The 19,276-nt window shown below is 41.5% G+C and overlaps 2 protein-coding genes across 2 annotated transcripts; one reads left to right on the top strand and one right to left on the bottom strand.

The window, feature by feature from the left end:
* The first annotated feature begins 409 nt into the window (after positions 1 to 409).
* Positions 410 to 6,620, top strand: dpp7 (dipeptidyl peptidase 7). Its single transcript, XM_021605600.3, has 13 exons — positions 410 to 629; positions 951 to 1,080; positions 1,189 to 1,328; positions 1,636 to 1,799; positions 2,158 to 2,293; positions 2,448 to 2,529; positions 2,991 to 3,157; positions 3,261 to 3,321; positions 3,621 to 3,739; positions 3,867 to 4,023; positions 4,385 to 4,449; positions 6,214 to 6,284; positions 6,441 to 6,620. Exons 1-13 carry the CDS (start codon positions 546 to 548, stop codon positions 6,553 to 6,555), a joined length of 1,491 nt encoding a protein of 496 aa, XP_021461275.2. The 5' UTR covers positions 410 to 545; the 3' UTR covers positions 6,556 to 6,620.
* man1b1b (mannosidase, alpha, class 1B, member 1b) lies at positions 6,576 to 19,234 on the bottom strand. Its single transcript, XM_021605602.3, has 15 exons — positions 19,120 to 19,234; positions 18,896 to 19,021; positions 17,006 to 17,140; positions 16,355 to 16,463; positions 16,148 to 16,263; positions 15,876 to 16,027; positions 15,561 to 15,673; positions 15,101 to 15,280; positions 14,496 to 14,644; positions 14,060 to 14,248; positions 13,383 to 13,573; positions 12,051 to 12,171; positions 11,568 to 11,762; positions 11,265 to 11,396; positions 6,576 to 11,024 (listed from the first exon to the last, which is right to left on the bottom strand). Exons 3-15 carry the CDS (start codon positions 17,099 to 17,101, stop codon positions 10,818 to 10,820), a joined length of 1,950 nt encoding a protein of 649 aa, XP_021461277.1. The 5' UTR covers positions 17,102 to 17,140; positions 18,896 to 19,021; positions 19,120 to 19,234; the 3' UTR covers positions 6,576 to 10,817.
* Between the last annotated feature and the right edge of the window lie 42 nt (positions 19,235 to 19,276).

Consider the following 19,276-nt stretch of genomic DNA (forward strand, 5'->3'; position numbering starts at 1 on the left):
AAGGTGAGCGAGAGTAAGAGTACATGTGTGTGCGTTTGTGTGTGTGTGAGAGAGAGAGAGCAAGCGAGAGAGAGAGAGAAACAATCAAGACATGCCTCCAACTTGATATTGAATGTTATTAGTAGAGTTTTCATACTCAATATTAATATCTAATGAATTACAGTTGTATTCATTATGAAGACATTTACACTGTCTTAAAGATTAGACTTTTTACCACCAACATGAACATCTAATTTATTTATCTATCTGGACAAATTAGTCAACAGTTATATTGTATTTTATTCCCCATGAGAAGCTGATGCTCTAGATTCCATAATGCGATGCCTTTACCAACAATATTTAGTAGTCTTTCCCCTCTAGTGTCTTTTAGGACTTCACAGCTGAGTCGATTGAAAGAACTACAACTTCCACTATGCACATGGCCAAAACGTTGCCTGGGTTCAGAGGTCAATAAACAAACTCAGCTGTGAGGAAGCTATGTCATGTGATTTATACAATTAACATTTCGAAACAGTTATTTGGCTTTCACCAACAGCCTTTTGAATATGACAAATTGGGGTTTTATTTGCGTTGTTGTCTTGCTCTCCCTCTACTCTGAGACGCAGGGGCTTACACACAGCCGTTTTCAGGTAATATTTTTACCCAGACGTTCAAGTGTTCACTGTTACTGGGGTTTACTCATGTCTGTTTCATGGCTGGTAGTATGTCTAGCTAACTATAGTTATGTTATGCAAGAGCAACCATTGCATTTCTTAAACGATGTTCATAGTTACCAAATTATATTCGTAGTACACGTGTTCATAGTTATGGCTAAGACAGTTCATAATGGCTAAGACTAGAGAGACTGCTGATATTTAATTCACTCTAGCATGTTTATGATCTCAGATGTTACATTATAGGCATATTAGGTTTGTTTCTCTGAACATTTCATGCTTTTACATTATTTTTAGGTCAAGAATCATGGGTACAGCACTGACCCAAAACCCCAGTTTAAAGAGAAATACTTTCCCCAAATAATGGACCACTTCAACTTCAACAGTATGGGCAATGGAACCTATGAGCAACGGTACCTAATCACAGGTGAACATCCATTGCTATTGCTATTTTGCACACTTTGTGCTGGTCTCTCTTATTCAGTCCAACTTGCATGCTCACTTTTGACTGTTGCCATACTCTGTGTCCTTCTAGATAAGTACTGGAAGAGAGGTTCTGGACCCATCTTCTTCTACACGGGAAATGAGGGAGACATCTGGGAGTTTGCCCTGAACTCTGGATTCATCACAGAGCTGGCAGCACAGCAAAGAGCCCTAGTCATATTTGCTGAGCATGTAAGAAGAGGCCATAATGTGTCACATGTTCATGTTGAAGCTTGTGATCATGACAGAACTGGGGAAGTTACTCAACCGTATCACAGAAATAGGCTGGCCTCGTATCCACAAAGTGTCTCAGTAGGATTGCTGATCTAGGATAATGTTGTATGGACAGATCCTAGATCAGCACTCCTACTTTGAGACTCTTTATGGAGACCGACACTAGGCTCAGATCAGTCAAACACTCAAGTAGAGCTTTTAGCTATAACATGATGCATACAGTTACCTTGAATGTTTGATTCATGTTCCACTTTTCTCTCCACAGAGATACTATGGCAAATCACTCCCATTTGGCCAGGACTCGTTCAACATCCCAGAGGTTGGGTTACTGACGGTAGAACAGGCCCTAGCAGACTATGCTATCATGATCACAGAACTGAAACAGCAGCTAGGAGCCTCCGCATGTCCAGTCATTGTCTTTGGTGGAAGGTAAGAGCTTTATTACAGGCAATTGGAAACCAAATGTCTATTGAATGATTTCAGTATTGGTTTCAGTGATCTGAAATCTGTCATTTTTATTATTTGTAGCTAAATGCAAGTTCCAATTTGTTTCATGAAAAATGTTACAAAGCAAACTCTATGCTTTTAGATAAAAAATAATTGTGGTTCCAAATGTCTTTTCCCACAATGAAGGCATAATATTTTCTTTACATATCCAATTAATTCCCAATTCTGTTCTATCCAAAGTATCAGACAGAATCTCAATGAGACAATGACATCATCAACTTCAGTAGAGATAAGAGGCCAGTCTCTCATACAAAGGTTGTCTTCTCTCTCTTGCCTTCAGTTATGGAGGAATGTTGTCAGTCTACATGAGACTGAGGTACCCAAACATTGTAGCAGGGGCTCTGGCTGCCAGCGCTCCCATCCTGTCTACTGCAGGGATGGGGGAATCAAAACAGTTTTTCCAGGATGTCACATCCGTAAGTTCAGATTTACAATAGATAGTCTCACATTAGCTGGTCTATTTTGTCCCTTGATTGTAGTGACCAACGTTCTAGGTTTTCTGCATTTTCTACATGCTTGATTTTTACAGTTCTCTGTTAACATTACCAAATGGTGTGTGTGTGTGTGTAGGATTTTGAGAACTATGCCCCAGAGTGTAGGGATGCTGTAAGAGGGGCGTTCCAGAGGCTGCAAGACTTGGCTCAAATAGAAGGTAAAGTCTGCATGTGTAGCAAATAAGGGATCTGTGAAACTCACTCCTCAGCCTGAAGTGTCTCTACCTGCGCTGCTGAAAAGCTAGCTTTTCTGTGGCACGACTTAATATGCTTTAGATGGGCTATTGTTATTTTACTGCTGCTCTTGAAATGATTTGTTACTTTTATTTTTATTTCTTATGTTTTACTTAACACACATTTTTCTTAACTGCATTGTTGGTTAAGCGCTTGTAAGTGAGCATTTCACTGTAAGGACTACTACACCTGTTGTATTTGGCACATGTAACAAATAGAATTTGATAAGCCTCGGTAGAAATGGGTTCATCATTTGAATGTGCCGTTACAAAGTATTACTGTCATCACTGATACGTATAGGGTTGTATGTCACTGTAAAAGCACTGTGATTTTCCATCATTACAGTAATGCTTGTCGTCTCCTTTGCATGTTTGTCCGACATCAGACTATGGCCGTATCCAGTCAGCGTTCTCCCTGTGCAAGACTCCATCCTCATATAAGGACATCCACCAGCTGAATGGGCTCTTACGTAATGCCTTCACACTCATGGCCATGCTGGACTACCCCTACAGCACCCACTTCATGGGTAGCATGCCTGCCAACCCAGTCAAGGTACTGTTTCTCACAGATAACAACTCTGGGATTTCACCTCTTCTATGTTGTTCAACCCATACTATGTTTGTGATGAACTAAGAAGAGAACTCTGTGCTTGTAGGTGGCTTGTGACACCATGTTGGGTGGAGCTGATTTGCTGCATGCCCTAAAAGACACTGCAGGTAAGTAGGCGAGAGTGCTGCCCAGTGAGTTCTCCATGAGTCCTGGGGTTCTGCCAGTTGACTTTTGTATCATTGAGGCATTTCTTATCAGTTTCCACTAGAGGGTGCTCCACCTACACATCCCCCAGCTGCTCCTCAGGCAGAATCATTATAAACCATGTACCCAATCAACCCAGAAATCCCTTTATTATTGATGCTCTGTATAGCAGGTGCTCACATTTCCATATGAAGATGCAATGTTAGGTCTACCAGCAACTGGCATGTTGTAATATGTTGTTGATGTAATGCCAAATCTACAGGAATAGTGTACAACTCTACAGGAGATCTGACCTGCTTTGACCTCTACACGCTGTATGTGGAATGTGCTGACCCAACTGGCTGTGGACTGGGCTTCAATAGCCTGGCCTGGGACTACCAGGTACAGTATACATCACCAAGCTATTACCATTTGTTCTTTGCTCATCAAGTTGGAAAACTAAGCAGAGCTACTGAAAATGGAATAATTCTGGAAATGTTTTCACAAAGACTGATGTCTTCTCTTTCAGGCCTGCACAGAGATTGAGATGTGCTTTGAGAGCAACAATGTAAGTGACATGTTCCCTCTTATGCCCTTCACTGAGAAACAGAGGGAACAATACTGCTCCAAGCGCTGGGGGGTGATCCCCCGACCTGGCTGGCTCAAAACCCAGTTTTGGGGTGATGGTAAGAGCTGCCCCCCTAATCACCACAGCTACAGATGCTAACTATGTACACCTTAAATAATTGACTTTGTTAGTGTGCTGCTCTGCTCATCTGAAATTCCCATACAGTACACAGGGCTTGTTTCTTGAACCCTTATTACCATTTAGCAGATGCTTTTATCCAAAGTGACTTAATTATACATGCATACATTTGTTGTATGAGTGGCCCCAGCGGGAATCAAACCATACAATCCTGGCATTACAAGCTCTATCAATGTAGCCATACAGGGCCACTTCTCTCTAGGGCCACCCTTCTCTGCTTGATATTTCCATAGTTTCCTCAGTGATGTTTTGTTCTTTATGTTTCTGGTTGTCTCGATCAGCCCTCTCCACGGCCAGCAACATCATTTTCTCCAATGGAGATCTGGACCCATGGGCAAATGGAGGGGTAAGATCTGAATTATAGGTCGACCGATTAATCGGAATGGCCGATTTAATTAGGACCGATTTCAAGTTTTCATAACAATCGGAAATCGGTATTTTTGGGCGCCGATTTCCGATTAAAACCTTTATTTAACCGTCATTAAAACCTTTATTTAACTAGGCAAGTCAGTTAAGAACACATTCTTATTTTCAATGACGGCCTAGGAACGGTGGGTTAACTGCCTTGTTCAGGGGCAGAACGACAGATTTTCACCTTGTCAGCTCAGGGGATTCAATCTTGCAACCGTACAGTTAACTAGTCCAACGCTCTAACCATTGCACTCCACGAGTAGCCTGCCTGTTACGCAAATGCAGTAGAAGCCAAGGTAAATTGCTAGCTAGCATTAAACTTATCTTATAAAAAACAATCAATCATAATCACTAGTTATAACTACTAATCCAGTTTAGCAGGCAATATTAACCAGGTGAAATTGTAATTTCTCTTGCGTTCATTGCACGCAGTCAGGGTATATGCAACAGTTTGGGCTGCCTGCAAACTAATTTGCGAGAATTTTATGTAATTATGACATAACATTGAAGGTTGTACAATGTAACAAGAATATTTAGACTTAGGGATGCCACCCGTTAGATAAAATACCGAATGGTTCCGTATTTCACTGAAATAATAAACGTTTTGTTTTCGAAATGATAGTTTCCGGATTCGACCATATGAATGACCAAAGGCTCGTATATCTGTGTGTTATGTTATAATTAAGTCTGATTTGATAGAGCAGTCTGACTGAGCAGCAGCAGGCCCGTAATCATTCATTCAAACAGAACTTTCGTGCGTTTTGTCAGCAGCTCTTCACAAGCACAGCGCTGTTTATGACTTCAAGCCTATCAGCCTAATGGCTGGTGTAACCAATGTGAAATGGCTAGCTAGTTAGCTGGGTGTGCGCTAATACCGTTTCAAACGTCACTTGCTTTTAGATTTGGAGCAGTTATTCCGCTTGCGCTGCAAGGGCCGCGGCTTTAGTGGAGCGATGAGTAACGATGCTTCGAGTTTGGCTGTTGTCGATGTGTTCCTGGTTCGAGCCCAGGGGGACGGAAGCTATACTGTTACACTGGCAATACTATAGTGCCTATAAGAACATTCAATAGTCAAAGGTATATGAAATACAAATAGTCCTATAAATACTATATTAACTTCAACCCAAAACCTCTTACCTTGGAATATTGAAGTCTCATGTTAAAAGTAACCACCAACTTTCTCATGTTCTGAGCAAGGAACTTAAACGTTAGCTTTTTTACATGGCACATATTACTTTCTTCGCCAACACTTTGTTTTTGCATTATTTATTTGAGGCTAAATTGATGTATTATATTATGTTAATGTGTTAATTCAGTATTGTTGTAATTGTCATTATTATAAATAAAATAAAAAAATTGGCAGATTTTAATCGGTATAGACTTTTTTGGTCCTCCAATAATCGGTATCGGCGTTGAAAAATCATCAGTCGACCTCTAATCTGAATCAAATGTATTTGAGTGCTACTTTTCTAAACCCTCACATTTTAAATGCTATTCATCAGTGGCTGTGTTTACACAGGCAGCCTAATTCTGATATTTTTGCCACTAGTTGGTCTTTTGACCAATCACATCAGATCTTTTTCTTATCTGATTGGTCAAAAGACCAATAAGTGGAAACAATTATCATAATTGGCTGCCTGACTATACATAACCAGTGATACATTCAGTCTGTCTCACTTGTAAGATTAATGTTCTGTAGGTGAGAAAGTCCTTGAGCTCATCACTGATTGCAATCAACATCTCAGAGGGGGCTCACCATTTGGACCTGAGGTGAGAGAACTTATGATTAGAAATTTCACTTGACTTTCTTCCACTCAACTACTGTAAATTCACACAGTATACAATTATTTGTGCTATAATATTAGTCTCTTATACAGTATCACCACATGGGAATGGCTGCATTTCAATGCTAATGTTATTTCCCAGAGAGGCCAATGATGCTGATCCGGCATCAGTTATAAAGGCCCGTAAGATGGAGTCCGACACCATCGCTCAGTGGGTGAAAATGGAGGAGAGGAAATGCCTTCAACGTGGATTTTAATGATTGACAGTTGTAAAAGGTTGTTCAATAAAGTATTTTAATCTTGACATTTATACAAATTTAAAGCAGGTCCATAGTTTTATTGTAAACCAAGTGACATTGTGGCACATTTTGTAAGTTCATGATTTAGACAGTTTTGTAGACCCAGAACCAAACACTGGTCCCATTAGCCCCCAGCTCTTGGTTTAGCATATTCATTCCCAAGTTGAAAAACAGTTCAGTCGACATGGGTGTACTACTTTCCAGCTGAGTCACTGATGTTGCAGGGTCATAACAAGGTACCCCAAAATACACAGTATTGCAAATGACACAGGCGCATAGTTTCATTGAAATTCAGATTCTCACCAATTTGATATTGATTGCAAATGTCTACAATATTGCAATAAAAATGATTAAATCAGATCCGCTTTCGACATCAGCATAGGTGTTGTTTTGGTGGTGTCAGGTGGAACTGCACTAGAGCTGTCAAATCCACAAGCGGCTCCTGGCATTGCCTAAATCGGACGTCGCATTAAGTGAAAGCCCATACAGCCTTGTTTACAAGTTGAAACACGGGCATGTGAGATGTAATCTACACCTCCATTAGGCTGCTAAAAATCCTAATTTTGTTGAATGATTTTCAATTGGAGTGTTTCTTTATAGCCTACACTTTCTCGGTCTGAATTTCTAACAGGATTAGGACGGGTGTGGCTTTGTGAATGATCAAGGCAGCTGCTCACCAATTTGACACCTCGGACATGCCAAAACATCAGCTATCGCCGGTTAACACAATCTGATTGAATCTAGGCCTTATTTTCCCTTGAGGTTCCAGTTGGGTAGGCTTATTTCATATGGTATTAGTGGTTTGAAATAAAAGTTCTCCACAGCTTGTGGGCTGAGTGAGTCAGAGCAGCTGGATTTAATCCATATCGTGGCAGATTCGTGCTAAAATGTAAAGGTCATTTGTGATTGAGCCGACATGCAGCGTTTACGTGAATGCGGTCGCCACGAATGTGGTAACATTGCCTTTAAATTTCTATCGTGCTATAAGACGGATCTTCCACGATACGGATTGAATCCAGCCCTTAACCATGACAATATCTCTGACCTTGGTTAGCAGAGATCAGGCAGCAGCTGACTTCAGATGCTGTATCAAAATCTCCCAATAGCATTTAATTTACATTGTTATAAAATAGGGAAATGGCTTATTGTCATTCTTAACAGAATGATGAATGTAGAATAATTCCAGATTCCAGTTGTTTTAATAACTAGGATATCTTTGGTGTAGAAAAGTTTAGGATCCAGCTGAAGGATTTTAAAAAAAGGAATCAGAAATGAGCAGCAGTATATTAACTGATCAGAGATGTGAAAAAGGGATCGGAAGCAGAGCCCTTAGTTTCATGATATATACTGTAAGTCTATACACAGTGAGAGTTATGGAAGTATACCCAGCAAATGGTTGGACAGTTGGAAAATGACATTCCTTAATTCAAAATCACACCATGATTATGTAACAAATACACATCTTTGCACAACTATTCACATCAACTATGTACATTTCAATAACAAAACATGAATATGTCCAAAGAGTTTCATGTTGTCCAGAGCAACGTTGAAGGCACAAGTGAAACAACACTAAAGGAGGGGAGAGCTGAACATTGAAATAGCGAAGAAAACTACATTTCACACTTAAGATGTTGAGTTTGGTCTCAATAGAATGAGTGAAAGTGTACATCATAACATTCAATATAGCTATTTACAGGAATGATGGTGAAGTATAGGATCTACAGCCCAGGGCCCTTTTTCCCCAAAAGCATGTTAAGGCTAAGTTCATCGTTAGGATCCTATGGTTTTAACGAACTTAACATGCTTTTAGGAAACCAGGACCAGTTCTACTGCTACTCCAGTTTCTGTGGCATAATCCACATTTACAATTCAGTCTATCCAGATATAGTATAACACACTACAAATCAATTCAAATTATATGGACTAAAATCAGCTTAATCTCACAAATATATTTGTATAACTAAACTACCCAAGTGTTCACACTAGCTTGCCCTAATTTGATGCCATACAACAGGAATGATGACAAATGATAAGGAAAAAAAATAGGAAAACTGACATTCTTTAAAGATAATAGCAGCAGAGTCAGTCAAACTCAAGGAAATTCAACAATAAGTGCTTGTTGTCCCCATACACAAAAAGGTGCACAGTATGCAAGTAAACTAGATTGTTCTATGCCTGACATGATTTTAACATTAAATATTTTTTTATATAAATAATTTCTTAAGAATGTGATTGAGAAACTGGAGAGTGACATGACACAGGAAGTTTCATCCCAATGCTATGGCATTTCCTGTAAAGCCCATTAATGTGTCACCTCCACTTCCTCTTGGGCATCTGCCTAAGACAGCTTGGAGTTCAGTCACACTCATCCCATTCTCTAGTGTTGGTGGACGAAATAACCACAATGAGCCAACTACACAGGTTGGCTGGCTCATGATTTCCACTCTTCCTTCAGAGTAAACAACCCATTATCAGAGGACAGACAGACTACGCACCAGCAATGTGGTGAGAACAGAGAACATTTTAAATAAATCTCAAGGCTACCGTGCCTCAATCTCACCCTAGCACTGCTGTCATTCCACCATGGCTATTACAATAATTTAACGAACAATGAATTACGGCCTTTTTATTTTAAATTTGCCATTTTTCCAGAGTTTTGGAGTTGGGAGAGGGTAAACCAACCCAAACTTGAGTCACAGATATATCAAAATGAGCAATGAGATATCTTGGTGTTAGCCAAGCCCTGAGCTGTGATGTATTTCTGTGTCTACACTACCGTTCAAAAGGTTGGGGTCACTTAGAAATGTCCTTTTTTTTTTTGTTTTTTTTAAATAACAGCACATTTTTTGTCCATTAAAATAACAAATTGATCAGAAGTACAGTCTAGACATTGTTAATGTTGTAAATTACTATTGTAGCTGGAAATGGCTGATTCTTTATGAAATATCTACATAAGCGTACAGAGGCCCATTATCAGCAACCATCACGCCTGTGTTCCAATGGATTAGCTAACACAACGTGCCAAGTTTAAAAAAAACTCTTATGCAATTATGTTAGCACAGCTATAAAAATGTTGTGCTTATTAAAATAAGCAATAAACCTGGCCTTCTTTAGACTAGTTGAGCATTCCTGGTTCGATTACAGGCGCAAAATGGCCAGAAACAAAACACTTTCTGAAACTCATCAGTCCATTCTTGTTCTGAGAAATGAAGGCTATTCCATGCGAGAAACTGCCAAGAAACTGAAGATCTAACACAACGCTGTGTACTACTACCACCTTCACAGAACAGCGCAAACTGGCTCTAACCAGAAAATAAATGTGGGAGGCCCCGTTGCACAACTGAGCAAGAGGATAAGTACATTAGAGTGTCTAGTTTGAGAAATAGACGCCTCAAGTCCTCAACTGGCAGCTTCATTAAATAGTACCCGCAAAACACCAGTCTCAACGCCAACAGTGAAGAGGCAACTCCGGGATGCTGGCCTACTAGGAGGAGGTCCTCTGTCCAGTGTCTGTGTTCTTTTGCCCATCTTAATCTTTTATTTTTATTGGCCAGTCTGAGATACGTCTTTTTCTTTGCAACTCTGCCTATAAAGGCCTTCATCCCGGAGTCGCCTCTTCACTGTTGTACACCTATGCAGCTGTACATAGTCCAACGGTAAATAGCCCACCCAATTTACCTACCTCATCCCCATACTGTTTTTATTTATTTCATTTTCTGCTCTTTTGCACACCAATATCTCTACCTGTACATGACCATTGATAATTTATCACACCAGTGTTAATCTGCTAAATTGTAATTATTTGCCTACCTCATGCCTTTTGCACACAAATGTATATAGACTATTTTTTTCTACTGTGTTATTGACTTGTTTGTTTACTCCATGTGTAACTCTGTTGTTGTCTGTTCACACTGCTATGCTTTATCTTGGCCAGGTCGCAGTTGTAAATGAGAACTTGTTCTCAACTAGCCTACCTGGTTAAATAAAGGTGAAATAAAAAAATTAAAAAATGTAGATATTCCATAAAAATAAATTGGCCGTTTCCAGCTACAATAGTCATTTACAACATTAACAATGTCTACACTGTTTTTTCTGATCAATTTGATGTTAATTTAAATGGACAAAAAAAGCTTTTCCTTAAAACAAGGACATTTCTAAGTGACCCCAGACTTCTGAACAGTAGTGCATGTATCCCGTTGACTTGGCTGGTGTATCGCTCACTCAGCAGAAGGCCAGATGGGCAGGGGGTGGGCCTCTGTGTTGAACACATACTTGTCCAGACTGACCAGCTCCGGGTCATCTGAGAACAGCAGGTAGAAGTACTTGAGAGTCTCCCCCAGGAAGAAACTCTCCATCTTGTCCCGGGGGCTGGGGTACTCTGGGTCCCGGACGTTGTTGATGGATGTGTAGCCACCAGTAGAAACCTGAAGGGAGACAGACCAATATAACACACACTATAAGAGAAGGATCTGTAATCTCTGGTGAAATACTCACTCAATAACCACAGACTGAATATCTCATTGCATTTCTCTGTAGCCTGGTTTCAGATCAGTTTGTGCCGTCTTGACAACTCCTATGGTCCTTGTCACGTCAAACAGATCTGAGACCAGGCTGGTTAATTTACTAACAGTAGTCTAGGCTGGGTAGTGACGGTGTTCTCTCACCTTGGTGTACTTGTTGAAGTTCTGGAGGATCTCCCAGCCCCAGTCTCTGTACTTCCTGTCCTTAGTGAACCTGTACAGATAAAACAAGCTCTCCACCGTCTCAGGGCGAAGGAGGTTGTGTCTGTCTGCAAGCTGAGAAGAGGACAGACAGACACACACAAGAAACAATCACATAGGAAATTGACCATATCCATGAAAAACTTCACAGCAGTAAAATAAAAGGGTCAGAAACCCAACTATACTTCAGTAGTGTATTGTTTAATAATATCTCTGCAGGGGAAGTGCACACCCCTGTATACCCACCTTGACGTCTACATCTCTGATGCTTCCCTCGTGCATGTTGAAGTGGACGATCTCAGGGCTCAAGCCAGTCTCCATCTGGGCATACATCTGGTAGCAGGTCTCCATCAGCTGCTTGGCCAGCTCCATGTGGTCGGCTGGCAGGCCGTGGTGGGCCCCTAGAGCCAGGGTCCCAGGGAGGAAACACACCAGGTGGTCCTGACAGACAGGGTTGGGGAGTCAGTGGAGCAATAGAATGTCCATGTAGCAGAATAGAGCCCACAATCTTTTAATGGAAAAGAACGGGAATTACAGCTGGTTAGGGGTTGACAGCCTTGACTCATCAAAGCGATAATATTTAAGTATTGGGTGAAACTGGGCTTCAAATACCCAACCTTAAACAGGGTGCAAACCTCCCTCAAAGAAAATCTTGAGGTTCCGTTGATTTAGAGATAACATCAGCTCTTTCACCCACACTCATCTGGTGTGCATAGTTCGTATACTAACCATTTTGGGGCTGAACTGACCATGGGACAGCTCCCCTACGAAGGTCAGGCTGTTAGGAGATGACTTCTTAAGCAGGTTCTTCTTCACTCCCTCTAGGGCCTGCAGGTAATCCTCCAGCAATCTGAAGAACACAGTCACAGCTTTACAGCCAAGCACTGGAGAACACACGTACAGACACAGCATTACAGCCAAAAACACGCACAGACACAGCATTACAGCCAAAAACACGCACAGACAGCGTTACAAGCCAAACACTGGAGAACACACGTACAGACACAGCATTACAGCCCAAAACACGTACAGACACAGCATTACAGCCAAACACACGTACAGACACAGCATTACAGCCAAACACACGTACAGACACAGCATTACAGCCAAACACACGCACAGACGCAGCATTACAGCCAAACACACGCACAGACGCAGCATTACAGCCAAACACACGCACAGACACAGCATTACAGCCAAACACACGTACAGACACAGCATTACAGCCAAACACACGTACAGACACAGCACTACAGCCAAACACACGCACAGACACAGCATTACAGCCAAACACACATACAGACACAGCATTACAGCCAAACACACGTACAGACACAGCATTACAGCCAAACACTTTGGACCAGTACTTCCACCAGTCCATGTGTACTGCTCTGTATAAAAACACTACTGGCTTGACAAAGGAATATGGCTAATAACTGTACAAATACTGAGAAACATCAGCTGAATGGTACTTTTACTATTATTGTTTGATAAGTGTCCAATAGAATCTAGTGTCAACGCCAACTGATAGATCACTGAGCCAATGAAATAAAAATACAATTTCAAACAAGTACTTTAAACATAGCACAAGAACCAAATCTGTCCTCAAGCATCAAAGTCCTCAAGCTGCGCTGGGTCTGTGAGAGCTGTTCCAACGGAGGATAAATGTTTTATAAAGTAGCTCTGAAGACCTAGTTGTGCATGAAGTTAAGCAAATATTACCAGACAGTCATGAATAGTCTTGTGCACAGCCTGATACGGCATACAGCCATTCAGCCACATCCACACAGAATTGCAGGTAACAGAGAGACGGGCTGTTTAAGTCATGTCAGTTACATCAAGGGAGCTGAGGAGATCAAGCTTAGGACTGTCAACCATGACAGCAAGCTAAAACAGCGACAACTCTGCTGCCTGCCTCCAGTACTTAGCAGGGAGCCTAGACAAGATGAGTAGGAATCTAGTGGCTAGACCTGACTCTGTGAATTAGTGTCAGCCTCAACCCCATGACAGCCTCGAGAAAAGTAGACAGGAAAAGTGTTTAGAAAACCCACTCCAACTCACTCCGTCTCCTTCTGGCCTCCCTGTATCCACTGTTTAAGGAGGTATTCGTAGTAGCTATCTGCTCGTGCGCCCAGGGTGAAGACCCCCAGATGGGTGAACTGGCCGCTGTTGGTGTTGATGAACATGGGGACGAGGCCGTCCTGCTTCCCTTCCAGCTTGTGGACTTTTTGCATGACCTTATCCACTGCAGCCTGGATGAGAAAGGAGGTGTGGGGGGGGGGGGGGGGTATGTAAGTTAAAGCTAGAATCCGTAAATGAATCACTAACGAAGCAGTCACCCTGCTTCTGTTTTGGTACAAAGCTGAGGAATGCACCTGGGTAAATGTAACCACTCAAATTCATAGACAGAGCTATGGATGCAAGGAAAATTATTCTAATCATGTTGAGGATATACAGTGTTTGTTTACTTCTTCTTTATGTACAAACATTGGAGTAAAACAAGCTTATATTTGGGGGTTCTGATGGAATAATAAGTAAGACATTTATAAGTTATCTTTTTCAATAATCAAATTACGTATACATCATTAATCTATAAGTCCAGAAATTGATGTAGCAACTAAGGATTCTATCTTAAAGTGTTGTCAGAGATTATTGATAAAGTTATGTGGAATCAAACGTTGTCCAGAAGGCTGACATTAATTGAGTCCTTTCACTAGAACATTGCTTGTGAATATTACCCGGTAGCGTGTGTCCTGAGTGAGGCGACTCAGCTCCCTAAACTCTAGCTGGATGCTGGTGACCTCTGCAACAGTGCTGTCCGACGTCCATCGAGGGGGGTGGGCCGTACCCTTCCCAATGTTCACATCTGAGTAGGGGATCTTGGACGGGGTGTTGAAGGCAGGCATTAACCTCGTTCCTATATCTTTCTGCAAGGTCATCAAAAGAACAACAGAAGGCTGATCAATATGTTTCCCTAGCCAGACCCCCTCCCACAGAAAAACAAGTTATTTCACGAAAGAACTCATAAGACCTAGCAGTATCCCATGAAAGGGTCTCAGAGGCAGAAGGAGTGGAAGAGGAAATGTCAGAGGCCCAGCAGCAGTAACAGTAACAGCCAGCTCTCTGTCTGCATGTCTATCTGTCTGCATGTCGCTCTGTCTGCATGTGACTCACAGCCTTGTCCAGGAACAGAGCGTCTCCAGTCAGATGGTAAGTGCTCAGCAAGCCGCCCAGGATACGGATGGTGCTCTCAAAAAGGTTCACATCAACGTTCTTATTGAAGGAGAGCTCCGTTGACACCCAGGTCTTAGCCTCCTCAAACTCTGTCCAAAAGAGACCAACCACAACTTTAGTGGTCTAACTCCATGTAAACTCTATGATATAGCAGATACAAAGAAAAGTTGGATCATGAATATAAGTAGCGTTTTCCCTATATGCATTCAGCAGTGGCGCTGCCAAATTAAATAAACAATTTATATAATAATATACGGTATATATTTATAATATAATACTGTAATATATGATTTAAATAATAATATACTGTATATATTTTTTTGGGGGGGAGGGGTAATTTTAGGGGTCGTAAAAAAATATGTGTCAACTTAAAACGACTAAAACCAGATATAAAGTATGTTGAAAAGATAATGGAGATACATATCTTTGATCACATTTCTGTCAGCCCCATGGCAAAATGTGTAGAATTGCAGGAAATTAGCTTTAAAAACATCTAACTTTGCCATCGCTGCTGTAAAAAAATCCTAGGGGAAACACTGAAGTACCTTCTCTGAGGTTGAGGATCCACATGGTGTCCAGTGCATCAATCAGGGTCAAGCCCAGGCCAAACCACTCTCCATAAGACTTAGAGATGGGCCTCAGCTCATCTTGGCCCCAGGCAAACTCTTTGTATCCCTTCCACGCATGTCTGAAAGCATCTCGTACTGCCTCAAGCCTATCGAATTCTGAAACACACACGCCAAGATAATTAACTACCATCTAAAGAATTATAAATGAATTACTTCTATTTCAAATAACTAAATCTCTTTCAGACCATGCACATTTCCTCTCAAAGCGCTAGTTGCCCTCTATCAAACTCTTGTTAATGGTCATGAAGGGTGGGCTATGGAGGGTTTGCACACACACACACACACACACACACACACACACACACACACACACACACACACACACACACACACACACACACACACACACACACACACACACACACACAGTACAGACCTGGCTCGTGTGAATGGTCCCCTTGCTCAACCGCTGGGACAGCCACCTTGTTCTCTGCTTCCTTGGCAGTTCCTCCTTCAGTGGCTTGGTCAGCCTCAATCAAGGCCCCACGCCTATTAAACACACATAGGTGCCGGTCAAGATGAGAAGACCAGAAAACATGTTTATATGTTTGGAACAGAGTTTTAGTTTCTATTCAGAGTACTCCTCACCATCGCTTCCCTAACCCATGCATGCAATAAAGGCTTATGTATCAGAGATAAATTGACTTCCATTATCCATTAGTCATCTCCTCTGATTAGAGACTAGTCTTACTTAACAAGTGGCTTCTCTCCCTTTTCTTTGTCAGCTTTCTTTGCTTCTTGAATTGGATTCTCCTTCACCTGGATATCTGACCCGGTGCCTTTCTTTTGCAGACGGTTCTGCAGGCCGGGTGGCCCCCGCTTGTGGGGTGGCCTCTTCTGCTTCTGAAGGACAAGACATGTTAAGGGAAATGCTTCAAAAACACTGCTTACTGAATGTATCACTGCACATATTTCTCACAGCCAAAGGCTAGCTTTAGTATTAGAGGAGTGGAATGTACCAACCTCTGAAGGTGGCTCTGGTACTAGTGGTTGGTTCTGTTTATCCGACTCAGGTAGGACCTCAGGGATGACCAGTTTCAGAACATGGCCCTCATCTTCCTTCACAACAACAGTAAGGCCTGGGAGGTACATAGGGAAGGATGTTCAGTCTCTGGTGCCTCAAAAACAGTCCCCACCACCATAACAATTCTATTTTTTTGCTGGCCTTACCTCTGAAGTGTTCTGTGACAGTGGGGTAAGTGGCAATCCCACAAACTAACATGAGAGCCACGGTGAAGAGGATGAGGTTGCGCTGCAATCTGGATAACTGTTTCCATTTCTGTGGAGAAATGGGTGCAAATTGGATGAATTAGAAAATGACAAAGCAGTAAGCAGAGTAAATAACACCAAAACTCAGCTACAATTGATTGCACCAGCTTGTCTGTCAGGAGAGAGTCACACGAAGAAAGAAATCCAGAAGAACCACTGAATGTCACACAGTGCAACATGTCTGATCAACTGTCAGTACCATGCTGCTACGTACTATACAGAGGCACTGCATTGTCATATTCTTCAGATAAACATCACCATCCTGGTGTCATATCTCCACAGATTGACAGTGACAGGTCTGAGCTAGTCATTTTCTGTTGGAGTGACAATCACATGATATTATGGATATGATGATAATTGTGTCTCGGGGCATTTTTTCCATTCAAGTTAGTAAACCATTACAAATGTCATGCTACATTTGCGGTATAAAACATTCAGTGGGATATATAGTATAGCCTATCAATCAACTGCAAAGCATACATAGTAAGTCATCAGATCAGAGTTTGTGATTAAGAAAAGTAGGTTGGTTGACTTCCTTCAGCACTCACTCACCCTCCAGCAGGACTGTCTTCTCCACTGTTTGTTGTTATAGTTGCCACTTCCAGTGAAGGTTAAAGACACAAATTCCTTCCTTGATGGTGAGTGCATGTCTCCAGCCTACCCCACAGTGAAGTCATAGACTCTATGCTAGAGGAGGAAAGTAGGCTGCAAATTAGAAATGACAGCAGAGGCAACACAAACTCCCTTCTCTAATTATACATACTCAACTGTAGAGAAATGTGCTTTATTAGACCAAATGACTTTCAATATTGAGGACACATAAATAGGACTAAATGTTTGTAGGATATAGCATACAATTATGATTGTTTCAATTGACAAATAAAGCATAATATCTGAAAACAAAGCAATGCCGTTTCATTTACAAACCTTTTATTGATAATAATGACATGTTTGAAAATATTCCTGTCAATCACAGCCAATTATTGTTAGTGAGTACTTGACTGGTCCTTTTTTGCTCAGTTGGTAGAGCATGGCACTTGTAATGTCAGGGTAGTGGGTTCGATTTCCGGGACCACCCATACGTAAAATGTAGACACACAACGCTTTGGTAAATCGCTTTGGATAAAAGTGTCCGCTAAATGGCATATATTATTGTTATATTTACATTATTGTCACGGTCTTTCCTTATTTGCAGCCTGCCAATTGACCTAACTATTGAAAATATTGCTTACATTTGTTCCCAAACAGGTCAAATTAGCATTGAAAATAAATAAATGACTTTTAAGATACTGTATGCCAGCTGACGAGAGGTAGCTAGCAGATTGTCACAGGCTAATGTGATGCTCAGGGTAGGTACTGTTTGGCGTAGGGACACACTCTTCATGCATCTATTACTGTAGTTAGGCTTAGTCTACCTGTATTATATAGCTTTAGTGGTGTGTTGTATACATTTCGTAATCCGGACATAAACGAGTGCTCAGCTGGTTCTCAACACTGTGTGCACCCATATGTGCGCTGAAATCAACAGCCACCTCGTTCCCCTCAGCAGCCTCCACTGGTTCCCAAACTTTTTTTTCACTCGGGCCCCCTTCCAGCATTGGGGAACATCCATTAATTGGGAAGGCAGATCAAGTGTTTCATTTCAAAAGCAAATCACTTTTGCATGAGAAAACACAAAATACTACTCATTACGTAACGTTTGTGTGGAGCAGACTGTGGGCTTTGAACAGTGCACCTTGTTCATGCCAGGGAGCAGCCCGGTTCCAAAATGAACGCAATCAACTTTCACCCGGTGCAAAACGCCTACACGGTTCAGATGAATCAAATCCCCTCATTGAGACAGGTGGATGACCACCCCAAAGTGCTGCATGCCATGATGACACGGTTGTTTTGTTCAATGAGAACATTTGAATTAGACAAGATGGCTGCGTACACATTGTTGGATCACTTGGCACAAAACATGTATTTTAATATCGGAGCATTTTATAAATTCAAACAAACCACTTGCAACTGGACACGGGAATTTTAGAAGATACATGTTTGGCCCAAAAAAAGGCTGGTCGAAAATGCTCTGTGCTTCTCCAAACAGTACCTATCCTGTAACCGCTACTGGAGCGTCACATTAGCCCGTTTCAATCTGCTAGCTAGAGGAGACTATGCCCGAAGTCTACTCGCAACAGCTGGGATGTATTCATTACGGAAACCGTTTACCGTGTAAGAACCAAACGGGAGCAAAACAAGAGTTTCTATTGGACAAATTCAGGCAGGTCCCTCCCCGTTTCGTTCCGTTTAAGAAACGTTATCCAACAGAATCTGCGTAATGCATACGCCCCTGATAATTACGACTGAAAACATCCTCGCAAACAAAAACAATGTGCAAGCTAACACAATCAAAACGTATACTAAAATAAGACGTTGAATTTAGAAATAAATGTGCTTTACCTTTTATTCAACAGTGTATGATATCTCGTGCTCTTCAGAGCTCACAATTCCAATGTCCTGGATCTTGAGCGAAGCTTGACCGATTCACAAAGCGACTATAGACCGAGGCATTACGAGGCCTACAGCCTAAAAACAAGCAGTTACACGAGTAAAGTTAATTTACTACAAAAGATGAGCATGTCTAACAGGAAAACGGCAAGTGTTCGTTTAAAATGATTGCATACCTTGAAGAGAACGATTCTCTACCCAAGAGCAGCAATGCAATATCTATACATGCCACGCGCTCAGTGCTAGAAAAAGTAACCTGACCGAACAGAGCGGAAGCAACAAAATACATTCGTTGATACAAATCTGAGGATGATACATTGTAAATACACGCCT

This window comes from Oncorhynchus mykiss, chromosome 6 (genome assembly GCF_057628025.1).
Source record: "Oncorhynchus mykiss isolate SJ-2025 chromosome 6, ASM5762802v1, whole genome shotgun sequence".
In the NCBI taxonomy this organism is placed as follows: Eukaryota; Metazoa; Chordata; class Actinopteri; order Salmoniformes; family Salmonidae; genus Oncorhynchus; species Oncorhynchus mykiss.